Raw genomic sequence first — 16,746 nt, 5'->3', positions numbered from 1 at the left:
GAGTTTCACCTTAACGGCACTTCCTTAAGAAAAACTGGCCCAATTAAGTTTTGTGTAAAGTGTAGGTGTATCGTGTATGAAATGGATTCATATGGCATTTTTTCAAAATCTACAAGCCTTGGCTTATTATTGCTCAAAAAACAAAAAGACAACTTGCTTTCAACATAGATAGCGTAGATCTATTTGCTCTAATCTTTAGCCTTATATAAGATAGAAAAATGAGAGTGTAGAACAAGAAATGATGTGCAAGAAGAAGTAGGAAGAATATAGATTAGTACATACCTTTAGTTCCTCTTCCATTTCACTAAGTTTTCTCTCCATGGCTCTCCTTTCGCGTTTTTCTAGTTCGGATAAGGAATTTTTACTTGTCTGAAACAAACAATTAAATAAATAAAACGATATAGCGGAGTATCAAAGAATCCGGTGAGGTGCGTCGATTGGATAAACAAAATCGAATTGTTTATTTGCATTGAAAACTCTCGCTAAAAGGATTCAAATTACTATGTAGTAAGAATTTTGCAGATTCCTCTAAATTCCACCAATCGCTCGATAGGTAAGAATCATGAAAGCGGGTGCGGTCTGAAACCCAAAGTTGTCTGAAATAGATTGAGGGAATGAATTTTTTGTATTTCATTCCCGAATTGGATATATTCTTCAAGTGTCATCTCCGCCACGAAGGTCGACAATCATCATAGCTATTCGAACTTTAGAGACGGCTGCTCTGAAAAGTTCATATGATGTACATCCGTACCATTCTCTCAGGTTGAGCAGCCATGATATTCTACGTCTCCATATTATGCGTCTTTTTCCTTGGGTCTTTCTCTGCATAATGAGTTGGAGCAAGTTGTATCTCTCTCCACGTGTAATATGTCCGAGATATTCCAATTTTCTGGTTTTGATTGTATTGACTGACTTCCATTTCTTTATTCATCTTTCTCGGAACATCTTTGTGACCTGTTCTGTTCATGATATTTTCAGAATTCTTCTCTACAACCACAACTCGAATAATTACAGTTTTTTCATTTATGCCGCATTCAAGGTCCACGCTTCCATTCCATAAAACAAAGTCGAGAAAACGTAGCATCTAGCCAATCTAACTTTTAGCTATAACTTCGAATCTCTAGCGCTGAGCACTCTTCTCATTTTGTTATGTTGAATTGGATGTTAAGGGGATCAAATAGGGTTCGCTAGTCAAGCGATACCATCCTTTTTCGCCAAGACGGCGATGTTTGAGCATTTTTTGAGATCAAAGGTATCTTTGGCAGTAGTATTTTTTGGTGATAGTATGCAGTCAATGGAACAGTACGAGGTAATCAAATATTTGTCGACAGGTTATTCTTCAAGCTCGAAACAGAAGTGGAAGATCAGGTGAATAAAGCAAACAGAGCTGCAGGTTGCCTGAATGAAACAATATGGAGAAATAAAAATATCGGAAAAGAAGTGAAAGGCAGAATTTACAAAACAGTCATCAGACCAATATAGTGGAGTCACTAAAGGTGGATATGAGCTGTAACGTTACAAACGTCACATCTTTGATATTTTATTTTTAAATAATTATTTTACCTTATTTCCTTTAATATTTCATTAATCATTATTTTCTTCTATTTGGTTTACCCATTTCCCCTTTAAAAATTGGTTGGCGCTCGTTCTATAATAGGCAACCCTATTTCCATTGTATCATCTCTTGTGTTCCATGTTCGTGATTTCAAATTTCGTCCAAGGTTCGTTGTCATGTCATTTTAATGACAGTGACAACCCCCATATCTCATTCTCAAAATGGAGGTGGAAATGTTTTAAAAAGCAGGGTAGCTCCAAAAATAAATCATTTTATTTCAACAAATCATCTTCCTCTTCGGGTGAGCTACATATAGTTTTTTTTTAATAATTTCTTACAGTAATTATATTTCTCCATCTAACAGTTTTTATATTGTTTTTTTATCTAACCTAACTTCCAATGTCAGACCATGTGTTCTGATATTTTAGTTTCAAATATAATTATCTTTTAATTTACATGTATGCACGTTTAGTAATCAGAATTTTAACTATTCTCATCTAAATTTCATTTGATTTATTTTCATCTGCTACTCTTTCTGACGATTAGAACGGCAGATGGCACACGTTGGTTTTTCTTCTTGATGATTGATATGTGTCTCTGTTTTATAGTTTTTTGGAAAGAGATCAACCTTTCCCTCTTCGGGAACCTAAGCCTCACATCACCGGTGATGCACACTTGAAGGCGAAGACAATGACATCCAGACTGCACAACCACCACCTCTAGCTGCAGGGGCCTTGGGCCGAAGATCCGCCCAGGCCTACGAGAAGTCTACAACAGCAGAACCATACGACATCAAGAAGATACCATCAGCTACCAAAAGCCATAAGTATAATCCAGAATTGTTAGTTTTTGGCAAGAATTTAAATACATTTGTTAATGCAATTTACTAAGTCATTTTATTTATTATATCTTTATGAACAATAAACATGATTAGTTAAAAACTATGTTTTGTTTGCTTCCATTCCAATTTTCAGAGTTCATTCTAAGGTTAGGACAAGACGAACACACACCTGAGTGACTGAGCTAAGCTAAGGGTGTAACGATGGCTATCTTGGTTAGTTGAGGTAATATTTTCGAATATTGTTTCAATTAGCTGGGGTAGTCCATCGCTTTTTCGTTACAGAGCTATTACCTCCATCGATTTGGATGAAAATTGGTGAGTGGTTAGAGGATATCTCAAGGAACAAAGGTGACATGGTGCCAACTTGCGCTTTTATCCTGGGGGTGGATGCCACCCCTTCTCGAGGGTGAAAATTATTTTATTAAAAATGACTTCACAATTCGATAGAGGGATAAATTCTAAGCAAAATTTGTTATATAGTCCGTCTAGAAACTATCCGGAAAAAAGAAAGCAGAATTATAATTTTACGGTATTTATTTCTATCACTTGAAATATAAAATTTCAACAAATAATTCACCTCATTTACTTATACAACCTCCATTTAAATCTAAACACTTAACTAAACTTCCAGGTACACCTGAAACCAGGTCAAGGTCATAATTTTCAGTAATGGTGTTCCAGGCCTGTAAAACTGACCGATTCAAACCTTCTTTATCTCGTGGCGCTGCTCGTTCCACTTTAATCTTCATCAGTCGGATCAGTCCCCATCTGTTTTCAATGGGGCTAAGATCTGGAGATGCTGCTGGCCACGGAATTGTTGCCAATTCGTGTTCTTGCATCCAAGTTTGCGTATAAGCAGAAGTATGGCATCTTGCATTATCTTGCTGAAAACGCCACTTTGGATATAAAACATGAGCCGTTTCAAGAAGAAAACCATTTAGGATGTCACAATATTTCGCACTATCAACAGTACCATTAACTATACAGAGAGGTGTAGCACCACGCTGAGATATTGAACCATTATTTTAGTGGGAAATTTGGAAATTTGAACGGTAACATTTTCTCTTGATAGGACTTTTAGATGATTTGGACCAAGCTGGAAACAACTTTCATCAGATATAAAGACAGTATTAAAATTATCTACTCGAAAACGTTGACAAAAATCTATTCTTCGTTGCCTTTGCAGAGGTGTCATTGTATGGATTTTTTTTTGGATTCCTTGATATGTAGCCTTGCTTTTTCAGTGACACGCGGACAGTTTCTGGGCACACTTTTATTCTTCGTTGATTTCCAAATATGTTCGCTAACTTTCGAAACATTAGGCGCGGATTTTGTCGTCCTAAAGCCACTAAAGCATTTAAATTGTTTCCGCGAATCTTACGCGGTCTGCCCAAAAGTGGTCTATGTCTCATATCTATGCCATTTTTTATCCTCTTTATTGTCTCATATACTGCAATTTTTCCGAGTTCAGTCAATTGCACTAATTTTTTAACGTTTCGGACACCCTTTCTATACAAATATTTCACCACTTTTCTCTTTTCTACTTGCGACATTATTTCACAAATCTTAAGTCTGTTTAATTGATGGATTCGACCGTTACTTGATGGAAGTTCATTTTATCTAACAATAAAAAACTGAAAACGTTTGTTTTCTATACTTCCACAAAATTTATTATATCTAAGTGACTACAGCTGTTTCGGCGGAGTGCCTTTCTCAAGTAATATAGTTTACAATGTGTTTGCCTTTTTAATCTTCAACTGAAGAGGTTGAGGAGTGGGGAGCTGTTTGTCTCGAGTTGGTCATTCAGAATTATATCTGTATTTTTCAGTTTATTAATTTCCATAGATTCTAAAAAAGATAGCTTAAGGCCTTTATTTTGAATATGTAGAATTTTAAACTCTTCATTGAAAGAATGATTATGATCTAGAAGGTGAAGTGCGTATGTAGAAGTGTCTGTTTTTCTATTGTTGAATGCCCTTTTGTGTTCTGCTATCCGTTTGTCAAAAGTTCTGCCAGTTTGACCGATGTACGTTTTCGGACAGTCACCACAAGTTAGTTTGTACACACCACTCTGTAGTTGCTTTCTCTTTCGGCTTTTATTGTTCTTAATATATTTGCTTAAGTTGTTGTTAGTTCTGAAAGCTGGTGTTATTCCTTTCTTTTTTATGTATCTGGCTATTGTTGTTGTTATCTTGCCAGTATATATGAGAGAGCAGAAGGTACTGGGTTCTTTCTGTGGTGGTGGATACACTAATTTCAGGGCTTTCTTATGGAGTTTTTGGAGAATTTTAAACCAAAAACTCCATAAGAAAGCCCTGAAATTAGTGTATCCACCACCACAGAAAGAACCCAGTACCTTCTGCTCTCTCATATATACTGGCAAGATAACAACAACAATAGCCAGATACATAAAAAAGAAAGGAATAACACCAGCTTTCAGAACTAACAACAACTTAAGCAAATATATTAAGAACAATAAAAGCCGAAAGAGAAAGCAACTACAGAGTGGTGTGTACAAACTAACTTGTGGTGACTGTCCGAAAACGTACATCGGTCAAACTGGCAGAACTTTTGACAAACGGATAGCAGAACACAAAAGGGCATTCAACAATAGAAAAACAGACACTTCTACATACGCACTTCACCTTCTAGATCATAATCATTCTTTCAATGAAGAGTTTAAAATTCTACATATTCAAAATAAAGGCCTTAAGCTATCTTTTTTAGAATCTATGGAAATTAATAAACTGAAAAATACAGATATAATTCTGAATGACCAACTCGAGACAAACAGCTCCCCACTCCTCAACCTCTTCAGTTGAAGATTAAAAAGGCAAACACATTGTAAACTATATTACTTGAGAAAGGCACTCCGCCGAAACAGCTGTAGTCACTTAGATATAATAAATTTTGTGGAAGTATAGAAAACAAACGTTTTCAGTTTTTTATTGTTAGATTAAGTCTGTTTATAAACAACAATATTTGACAGATGGTGTTGTCATGCGATTTTGTCCATAACCTACTATCGGCGCAACCTACTTGATGCATTACTTTTGTCCTAAAATGTTATAAAAAGGAAATCTATTAAAATTAAGAAAAATATAAAATTCCGGATACTTTCTAGACGGACTATATAAAGTTATTTATATAAATCAAAACTTTTTGAGTTATTAAAGATAAAAAATTTTAATTTTTCGTGAGAAAAATGCATGTTTAAGCCGATTTTTTATAAATAACTCAAAAACTATAAATTTTTGAAAAAAAGGTATTATTACCAAAATTCAAGCTAATAAAAAGTGAAATAAATCACTTACTGGAAAAACCTTTTATTGTTAACTGAAAGGGAGTTATAGGTAATTGAATGTATATTTTTTTCGACGTGTACCCAAATCTAAGTATTCAAGCTTAAAAAACGAGAAAATATTTATTTTATAACATAAACTTATTCAACATTTGTCAAAGTACTTAGAAATATCTATAAAATGAGCCCCCGAACAAGTTGATAGTATTAAAATTTATGCTACAAAAATGTTTTTAAAAATTTATCTTTTAAAAAATTTTCCAAGAAACGTTATTGTTTTTTTTAATACCTCCGTTAATTTTTAAGATATCAGATTCACCTAAAAACCATTTGAAAGTTAATTGTAAGTGCTACTAAACCACGTTAAATCTAATCTTCTAAACACCTTACTTTCATAAAATCAAAAGGTTAAATGGCCCCGGATACATGGTTCTCGCAGCAAAATTTACGCTTTAAACGTTTCTATCTCGGTTATTTTTTAACCTACAGAAATAATAAAACAGGTAGAATATTTGACACAGACAAACCTAAAAATTTTATTATATATAATTTTTTACGTATAATAATAATAATAATAATAATATCGTCTTTATTATTTCTTCAATATAGAAATGTACATTTTTATATAAAACATAATATATTATTTTCAGAAATAAAGGGCGAAGTTCATTTTCTGAAATGTCGCCATTTACAGAAAATGTTCTTCCACTTAACCCGAAAAAGAAAAAAAAAAAAACTTATCTATATAGTGCCATTATAAAAACAACAATAATTTCGTTTCATTTACCAATTTATTCGAGCTCGAGTATTATGTTCGTCCAGAACCAAAATTATGATTGAGAAATAAACAAATAGTCTCTAGATTTGGATTTAAACTGCCCAATGTTTAATACTTTTATTGTTGATGGTAATGAATTATACAAATGACATACCTGATACCTAAAAGACCTTCTAAATATCTCTGTTTTAAATTTCGGTATTGCCAGCAAACCTTTATATCTAATATTTAAGTTGTGTATGTCCGTTCGATACGTGATTTTACGATGAAGATAAGACGGTTTTTTTGTTAGAATTATTTTATGATAAAGACAGACTGTATGATGTACCCTTCTATTTTCCATATTCAGCCACTCAATTTCCTTAATTTTATGTGAAACTCTTTGTCTTCTGCGAATGCCAAATATGAGTCTTAGACAGGAATTTTGAACTTTTTGAATTTTATTCTTGTAGTGAGTGGCTAAATTAGGACCGTAAAGAGCGTCAGCATAATTAAAATTTGAAAGTACAAGAGATTCACACAAAACTTTCTTAACATTAAATGGTAGAAAATGTCGATTACCGTATACAGGGTGGTTCACCTTATTCGCCTCGGTCTCTGTACGGAAAACCACTTGATATTTTAAAAAAATTTCTTCACAGAAATATACAGGGTCTTAAATACTACAACCTAAAAATAATGTGAATTATACAGGGTGCTCCAAAAAAGAGTGGTATATCAAAGTTATATTTTTTCTTATGGAATGCACTATATCTGATGACATTACTGAATTGACCTTAAAAAATAAGCTATACTTTTATAAGGGTTCCCTATACCTAAATACAGGGTGTTTTGATTTATTTCGATTTTTATGAAAATGTAAGGTTTTAGAAAAAAATAAATATCTACGAATCTACGAATCAGTAACAAATTCCTTCTTGGATATTAATAATAGACTACTTAGCATACTTAAACAGATTCTTGCTGCAACAAAATTTCTTACAGAGTGGTCAAAATATGAGATTGTTCTATTAACAAATTCAAGCTGTAATAACTTATTTATTTTAAATAGAACACCCTGTATCTTACTAGTCTATCGCGTAGAAAATTTACTTAGCTTTTAATTTATATTAGGGTTTCCTATACCTATCTTTTACAGGGTGGTCAAAATATTAGATTGTTCTATTAACAAATTCAAGCTGTAATAACTTACTTATTTTAAATGGAACACCCTGTATCTTACTAATCTATCGCGTATAAAATTTACTTTGCTTTCAATTCTTATTAGAGTCACCTATGCCTATCTCCCTTCATTTTTGAAATATTTAAAGATTTCCTAATTTGTAAGCTTTAAAAATTAGAATTAAGTACCTATGTCGTGGTTATGTAAAACACATCACCAACACCGGCAATATACTTAAATATCTTAGTCAAGATACTTTCGTTAATAAAATTCATATTTTTATCATTTAATCACACAGAGTGTTCTTATTTTAAATGACATACTCGATATTCTATTCTTTATAATGGAAGATATTTAAAATCTCTTCAATTCCATGTAAACATTCTTAATACACATGTTATTCTGTAAATGTTAGTTCCCATGTTATTCTGTAAATACCCATTTTTACATATTTTTGTACAATAGGCTCGTTTTCGTCAAAGAAGCCATTGTATTTAATTGTCTGTAATTGCGATTCAAAGATTCAAGCAAAAAGTGGTGTTCTTAAATTTATTTAATAACCATTGGTTTAAGATATGGAAAATACTTATACGGAATGAAATATAATTTAAGTATCTTCCAGAATACGGCATCTAATATAGGGTATGCAGTTTAATATAAACATATTATTCAATGTCACATGTAGGCCAAAATCAACTAAAATAATACAACACTATGTGTGATTACATGATAACAATGAAAATTTTATTATTGACAGTATCATGTCTAAGTATATTGCCGGTGTTGGTGATGTGTTGTACATAATATGTAACCACGACATATTTACTTAATTCTAATTTTTAAAGCTTGCAAATTAGGAAATCTTTAAATATTTAACAAATGAAGGGAGATAGGTATAGGAAACCCTAATAAGAATTGAAAGCTAAATAAATTGTCAATGCGATAGGCTAGTAAGATACAGGGTGTTCTATTTAAAATAAGTAAGTTATTGCAGCTTGAATTTGTTAATAGAAAAATCTAATATTTTGACCACCCTGTAAAAAGATAGGTGTAGGAAACCCTAATACAAATTGAAAGATAAGTATATTTTCTACGCGATAGACTAGTAAGATACAGGGTGTTCCATTTAAATTAAGTAAGTTATTACAGCTTGAATTTGTTAATAGAACAATCTCATATTTTGACCACCCTGTAAGAAATTTTGTTGCAGTAAGCATCTGTTTAAGTATGCTAAATAGTCTATTATTAAGATCCAAGAAGGAATTTGTTACTGATTCTTAGATTCGTAGATATTTATTTTTTTCTAAAACCTCACATTTTCATAAAAATCGAAATAAATCAAAACACCCTGTATTTAGGTATAGGGAACCCTTATAAAAGTATAGCTTATTTTTTAAGGTCAATTCAGTAATGCCATCAGATATAGGGCATTCCATAAGAAAAAATATAACTTTGATTTACCACTCTTTTTTGGAGCACCCTGTATAATTCACATTATTTTTAGATTGTAGTAATAATGGCCCTGTATATTACTGTGAAGAAAGTTTTTTAAAATATCAAGTGGTTTTCCGTACAGACACCGAGGCGAATAAGATGAACCACCCTGTATAATCTTAATTGAAGCGTAGGCACGCTGTATCAATTTATTTATATGTTTTTCGAATCTTAACTCTGAATCCATTAATACACCCAAATTCTTTGCCACATCAACAACATCAAGAATTGAATCCTGAATTTGGATTTGGATTGATGGTAAAACTAATTCCCTTTGATTTTTTGGCCCAAATATTAATATGTTTGATTTACTGGAATTGATGCATAGGCAATGGTTTAAAGCAGCTTCTACAAATCTTTTTAAATCGGCATTAATCAGATCATTAGCGTTTTTTAAATTTTCGATTGGGAAACTGTAGTAGAGCTGAGTGTCATCAGCATATAAATGAGCTTGGCATGACTGAAGCTTAGAGAGAAGATTAGAAGTATACAGAGAAAATAATAAAGGACCCAATATTGAGCCTTGTGGAACTCCTGAATTAATATTCAAAGAGTTTGAATTTTGACCTTCTATATTAACATGCTGTTGTCGCCCTTCCAAATAGCTTATTATAAGTAACAACGCATCATAGGAAAATCCTAAATACTTTAAAATGCTTATCATTAATTCATGGTTAATAGTGTCAAAAGCTCTGCTAAAATCTAATAAAATCAATATAGTACATTTTCTGTCATCTATAGCCGTAAGTATGTCATCGACAATATGCAAAAGTGCAGTTGTGCAACTAAAGCCTTTGCGAAATCCAGATTGAACATCAGGTAAAAGAGAAAATTTTTGTATATATTCCTTTATTTGAATTTCCATAGCTCTTTCCAATACTTTGGATAAAGTAGGTAAAATACTGATACCTCGCAAGTCTTTCATTTCTTTTGGATTTTGTTTCTTCGGCAATACCCTCACAACCGCCCTCTTCCACATCGCCGGACAGACATTCTCTGTTAAACAATAATTTATAATATGTGTAATGTAAGGTACGATATGAGGACAACAAAGTTTAATTAATTTAATATTTATACCATCACACCCTCTCGCATTCGTTTTTATATCTGATATGGTCTTAAAAACAAACAAGTCATTAATTTCCTTAAATTTAAAGTTTTCATTGAGTAATCTATTATTATTATAAAAATTTAAAAGATGTTGGGGTGGTTTTTTATTAGGAACAGATTTTATAAAAAAAATTATTTAGATCGTTAGGCTTTTTTAAATCCTCTGGAATATTTTTATTTTTATCGGGAAGAAATTTATTCAACTTTAGTGTCTTCCACATTTCTTTTGATGAATTAATATTGAATTGATGTATAAAGTATGCCTTTTTTTCTCTCTCAATAGCCCGATTAGTAAAGTTACGCATTTGTCTATAAAAATCTAAATGTCTCTGTAATCTAGTCCTTTTAAATTTGCTTAAAGCTTTGTCCCTCTCGTTCATCATAATTTTGATGACATATGTCATCCATGGTGCTCTGGCTTTAGTGACTCTAGAGGTAACTATGGGAATATGTCTATCAAATAAATTATTTAAGCAATTAACTAAGTACGATATTTTTGCATCAATATTTTCCTGGTCATATATTCTGAAAAATGAAGTATTAAACAAATCAGCCTGAAAGGATTCTTGATTAAAATTTTTAAAGCTTCTATATGTACACATTTTAGATTGTTGCGATGTACCACCTACATTTACCTTACAATAAACAATAGAGTGATCTGAGATGTTATGATGTATGACACCCCCCTCCACTGCAGCTCCTTTTTGTACTATTACATAATCTAGAAGTGTTGCAGATGTAGCAGTGACTCTAGTAGGAACGTCTATCAATTGACAATAATTCAGTGATTCTAAAATTGAATAAAAATTCTTAACACTACTATTTTGTCATAGTCAAACAAGTCTAAATTAAAATCACCCATACAAATTATTTCATCTACAGTTGGTCCAATATCAATTAGACTATTTTCAAACTCATCCAGAAAAGAATTTAAATTTTTTTCATGAGGTCTATATATTACACCTATTCCAAATGTTTTTTTATGAACCGTAATTTTAATCCATAACTGTTCCCAGATATAATCCTGCCTGCTTATAAGTGGTTCACAACGCAATCCATCTCCAACATATATACATATTCCTTTACCTCTGCAATTTCTATCCGCCCGGTATAATTTATAATTATTAAAATTTAATTGGTCATCAACAATACTATATTTCAACCATGTTTCACATATTAAAAGAATATCTAAAGAATTATCCGAAACTATTTGTTTAATATTTTGCAATGAAGGTACTAATGATCTTGCATTACAGCAACCTACTTTAAACATTTTGTTTTATTTTAAACAATTTAAATGCTCGAGTTCGAAATTAAAACAATACCAAAACAAACGATATCTAACTTAAACAAAAAATTGTAGTTCTTGTAGTTTTTGTTCCACCTAGATAAAAATCTAGTAACGGGAACAACTCAATTGGTCAAATGCTGCAAATATAATCCTTAACATTGTTATGCTCGTAAAAGATAAAAATAACAAACATCATGATTATGATTCTATCTGTTAATTTCAAAAGCCATTAAATAGAGAATAATAATAATACATTATATACTAAGTAAGTAGTTTAGCGACATCCTCCAGTGAGCTGATTCTTCTACCATTTTGTTGACCATTCAGTTTGACGTAAACTTGACCATAATTTGTCCAAACCACACCTGAACCATTAATTTTTTTCACTGCCTCCGTTACAATATTTAGCTGCTCTCTCGTTAAATCCTCTCGAATTATTATATTTGTAGACTTCAGTGACCTTTTATTTTTGTAAACAACATTTTTATAATAATTTGAGGAAAATTTCACCAAAACTGGTCTACTTTTGTGGGTTTCTTTCTTGTTCAGTCGATAGCAGAACTCTATACTTCTTTCATCTAATTCCAGATGCATTGTAGTTGTAAATATAGCAAGCATAGTTTTAGACAAATTTTCAGGACCCGATGGTTCAGGAACTCCATAAATTCTAAGGTTGGTGCTTCTCCCCATTTGTTCCTGTTTCTTTTGGTGATTAACAAGAGATTTGATTGTCTCTTCCTGCTGCTGAAGTTTTCTAACAATACTTTGATTTTCTTCTTCAAGTTTGGCAATTTTTTCGTTATATTTCTCTTCGATAATCCCAGTTATAGTTTCGGTAAGCTTGAGGATAAACTCATCTGCTGTGCACAATTTAACAACAAGGTCTTTAACTACTGAGTGCAATTCATCCTCTCCCTTACCACTTTGACTTCTATTACCATCTCTACCCATTTTAACAAAACAAACTTTATAAAAACTTACTGCAAATCAGCTAAAAATCAGCTAAAAATATTTCTATGTATCTATGTATTTACGTCCGTGGTCATAACTTCCACTTACAGACAAATTTTCAAAATTATACGTGCACGTTTACCACATATTCCAATACTTAATCGCAGCACCGCAAAACCACGTCTACTCTGTAAGGCACATTCTTTTCGATATCCATTCTTTTCGGTATATTGAGTATTTTTGGAGTTATTATCAAAAGAAAATGAAAATTACGATAACTTTAAAAATTCTGATTTTTTTTAAATTATCTACATCTTTTTTTCAAAAATATGCCTTCTAAACCGGTCAAAATTGTTGGAATTATTACTTATGCTAATATAAAGAAATTCTTGTGAGGATTACTATAAATTTTAATTTTTATGGAAATGGCGTATGTTTTATTTTTCACTTTTTCCTAAAGAATTTGAAAGGGTTCTCTTATTTTCATCATAACTTCCTTAATTTTGATGCTATTAACTTCTTCAGGAGCTCATTTGATAGGTATTCCGAAGTACCTGGACACGTATTTAGAAGATATTTTTTATAAAATGCATCGTTTTCCCGTTATTTAAGATTAAATACATAGATTTAAGTACTCGTTGAAAAAAATATATATTTAATTACCCATAACTCACTTTGAATTAACATTAGTTTAGTTCTTTAAGTGATGAGTCTATTTACTTTTTTATTGTGTTTAATTTTAATAATAATAACTTTTTGTAAAAGCCTATAGTTTTTGAGTTATACGTGAAAAACAGCTTTAAAACATGCATTTTTTTACGAAGAAATAAAATCTTTGATCTCTAATAACTCAAAAAGTATTGATTTTAATTAACAATTTTATATAACAAATTTTGCTTAGAATTTGTTCCTCTATCGCTTTTTGGTATTATTTTTAATAAAATAATTTTCACCCCCCATAAGGGGTGGCATCCAACCCCAGGGTAAAAGCGGAAGTTGGCATCATGTCACCTTTGTTCCTAAGTATCCTCTAAGCACTCACCAATTTTCATGAAAATCGATGGAGGTTGAACGAAATCGGAGGTGAAAACCTTCAGTGATTGCACTAATAATGGCATACGCGGCAGAAACACTACCCGATACAGAAAGGACAAAAAGAATGCTAGAAACATGAGAATTGAAAACACTTCGAAAAATCGATGGTAAGACACTATGGGATAGAGATATACGACGGAGATGAAAGGTGGACAACATTAACAACTGGGTGAAAAGCAGAAGAGTAGAATGGAACGACCACATTAGCCGAATGATAGCAAATAGAGTAAGGACGGTGAGAGATGGTTCCCCAATAGGAAGACTATCAGTGGGAAGACCACGAAAAAGATGGAATGACAACTTACTGGAGGCACATTGAAAAAGAGACAGAGTCAAGTCTACACAAAAAGAAGAAGAAGTTATTTTTAAGAGATCTAGTTGCAGTATGCAACAAAATTTGAACAACCTAAAATGCATAAAGTAACATGGAGGTCACCTGATCAGAAAACGTATAGCCAAATTGATCACATACTAATAAACAAAAGAAAACAATCTTCAATGAAGGACGTGAGAACATTCAGAGGTGCGTGTGCGGATTCAGACCACTATATGGTCACAGCCACCATAAGACAAAAAGTTAAAATCCAAACGAAACCGAAAAATCAACAGAAAAAATGGTATGTCAATGAATTGCAGAATGCAGATATTAGAAAAAAATATGAAGAAGAAGTAACAATTCAAATAAGAGAGAAATATAAAGCAGGGGACATCAAATCAGAATGGGACATGATCAAAAAGTCAATAAAAGAAGCTGCAAAGAAGCAGAAAGGCAAACAACAGAAGAAAACAAAAAAGGAGTGGTATAACAACGAATGTAAAGAACTAACAGCAAAAAAGGTGCAAGCAAGAACTAAATGGCTGAGAACGGATAAAGAGGAAGACAGAGAAAGTTATGAAAAATTAAGAAAGGACGCTAAGAAAATTATAAGACAAAATAAAAGAAGATGGGCAGATGAAAAGATGCAAGAAATAGAACAGGAAAGAACAAATAGAAACACAAAACATTTCTATAAAAATATTAAAGAACAAACCAAAAAATATAAAGGTAAAACAAATGGAATAAAAAATAAAGAGGGAATAGTCATAGTAGAAGACAATGAATATAAGCAGGTATGGGCAGATCACTACAGAGAACTCTTGACGGAGGAATACAATGAAGAAGAAATGCTTGAGGAAGAGGAAACAGTGGAAAAAGAAGCAGACGAAATACACATTGAAGTCTCAAAAGAGCCAACAATAGAGGAACTCGAGGAAGTAATACAGAGGAGCAAAAATGGAAAAGCTCCAGGAAAAGACGAAATTAACATGGCACTTATAAAATATGGAGGAAAGGAACTGAAGGAAAAAATACTATCACTATTGTAAAATATATGGAAGGAAGAGAAGATGCCGGCGGACTGGGAGATAGGGCAGATAATAACAATACATAAAAAGGGAGACCAACAAATTTGTGGAAATTATAGAGGAATAACATTACTAAGCACAACGTATAAAATATTGACTTCAATAATAAGGAAAAGACTGTCAAAGATCACGAAGAAGAGAGTGGGCCAATACCAATGTGGATTCACAGAAGGAAGATCGACAATAGATGCTATACACACGATAAAACAAATAATGGAAAAAGCAAATGAATACAAACTAGAATTAGAAATGCTATTCATCGACTTCAAACAGGCATTTGATTCGATTAAGAGAAAAGAATTAATGATTGCCCTGGAAAAATTAAAAATCCCACATAAACTCAGAAAATTAATAAATATGACAATGAGAACTACCAAAATTAGCATAAAGACACAAAGAGGCGAGACAGATGAATTCATTATAAATAAAGGAGTGAAACAAGGAGATGCCTTATCCACGACACTGTTCAATCTAGCTTTAGAATATGTACTACGAAATATAAACAAAGGGAACCTAAGAACAAGAGGTGGACAAATAATCGCCTACGCAGACGACATTGTTATTATTGCAAAGAATAGAAACATAATGAAAGAAATGCTAGAAGAAATAAAAGAGAAAGGGGAGACAATGGGGCTCAGATTAAATGAAGAAAAGACAAAGATATTAAGACTAGGGAAAACAGCAATAAAACGAAAAACCAAAATAGGAAATTCAGAGTTTGAAAATGTAGAAAATTTTAAATACCTAGGAGTGACAATAAGCAGAACGGGTGAAAGAATACCAGAAATAAAGGAAATATATTCCAAATTACAGATATAACTTTGTTATTTTCTATTATCTTGTAAATGGTAGAGAATAAAAATTTGATATTTTGCAGTTATGTATAACTTTACAAACCCTATCAAATTAGCTATCAAAATGACAGTGTTGCCATTTAAGAAAATCGACGATGACGTCATATCTCTAAATTGGGACACCCTGTATACATTTTTATTGAATGTCAAAAAGGACAATTTGAAATACTAATCGACGGGTCTGAGCATTTTCCAAAAAAACAATTAGTATTTGAGATATTGAATTTATTCCACTTTACAGACTCTCTCTGTATAGTTGCAGTATGCCGGTAAAAAGTGTTTTTGCAATCTATGAAGACATATTTCCCATTTATGTTTAGGAATTCATTTTTTTAAACTCTTTCTAACAATACTCATTCAAGCAATTTATTATCGAATTCAACTATGTATATACTTCTATGGAAATATGTACTGCCAACACATTACACCTTTTTAAAAGGTTTTGCTAGTAAGCGTGGAAAATAAAAGAAAAGTTGGCAAGTAACTTGGACGTTAATTGCGAGTATTTTGTACCTTCTTTTATTATAATGCCAATACATTCCACGCTGTTGTTCATTAAAATTTACAATGCTAAGGTTAAAGTTTAAAAAACTAATATTATTTTTAGTAATGACTTTAAATAGTTGCGTCATATTTATTTTTAAGTGTATAGTTTTATTTGAATTTTTAAAGAATTGTTCGTATTTTCTGGACAAACACCACCAGAAACGAAGATCTACTACACCTGATTCAACAAAGGAGGGTGGGAGGGGGTAGAAAATAAAATAAAGTGCAGACAGTGGGGTTGGATCGGTCACACACAAAATGGAATCCCCAAAGAAAAAGAGATCGCCCAGCACAAACTTGGAGAAGATCCATCATGGACCAGATAAGAGATCAAGGAAAGTCTTGGATTGAACAGTGGCATACT

At 32.1% G+C, this 16,746-nt stretch overlaps 1 protein-coding gene across 7 annotated transcripts in view; it reads right to left on the bottom strand.

The window, feature by feature from the left end:
• Nucleotides 1-16,746, bottom strand: part of LOC114327714 (protein phosphatase 1 regulatory subunit 12B) — a 209,146-nt gene that overhangs the window by 25,211 nt on the left and 167,189 nt on the right. For all 7 annotated transcript variants that reach the window (XM_050655426.1, XM_050655427.1, XM_050655429.1 and 4 more), the window contains one exon: nt 283-369. In XM_050655426.1, coding sequence (XP_050511383.1) covers nt 283-369 — 87 coding nt within the window. The remainder of the gene's footprint in view (nt 1-282; nt 370-16,746) is intronic.

This window comes from Diabrotica virgifera, chromosome 7 (genome assembly GCF_917563875.1).
Source record: "Diabrotica virgifera virgifera chromosome 7, PGI_DIABVI_V3a".
NCBI lineage: Eukaryota > Metazoa > Arthropoda > Insecta > Coleoptera > Chrysomelidae > Diabrotica > Diabrotica virgifera.
Note: the sequence above shows the minus strand (reverse complement) of the source record. Positions and strands in the feature narration are given on the sequence as shown.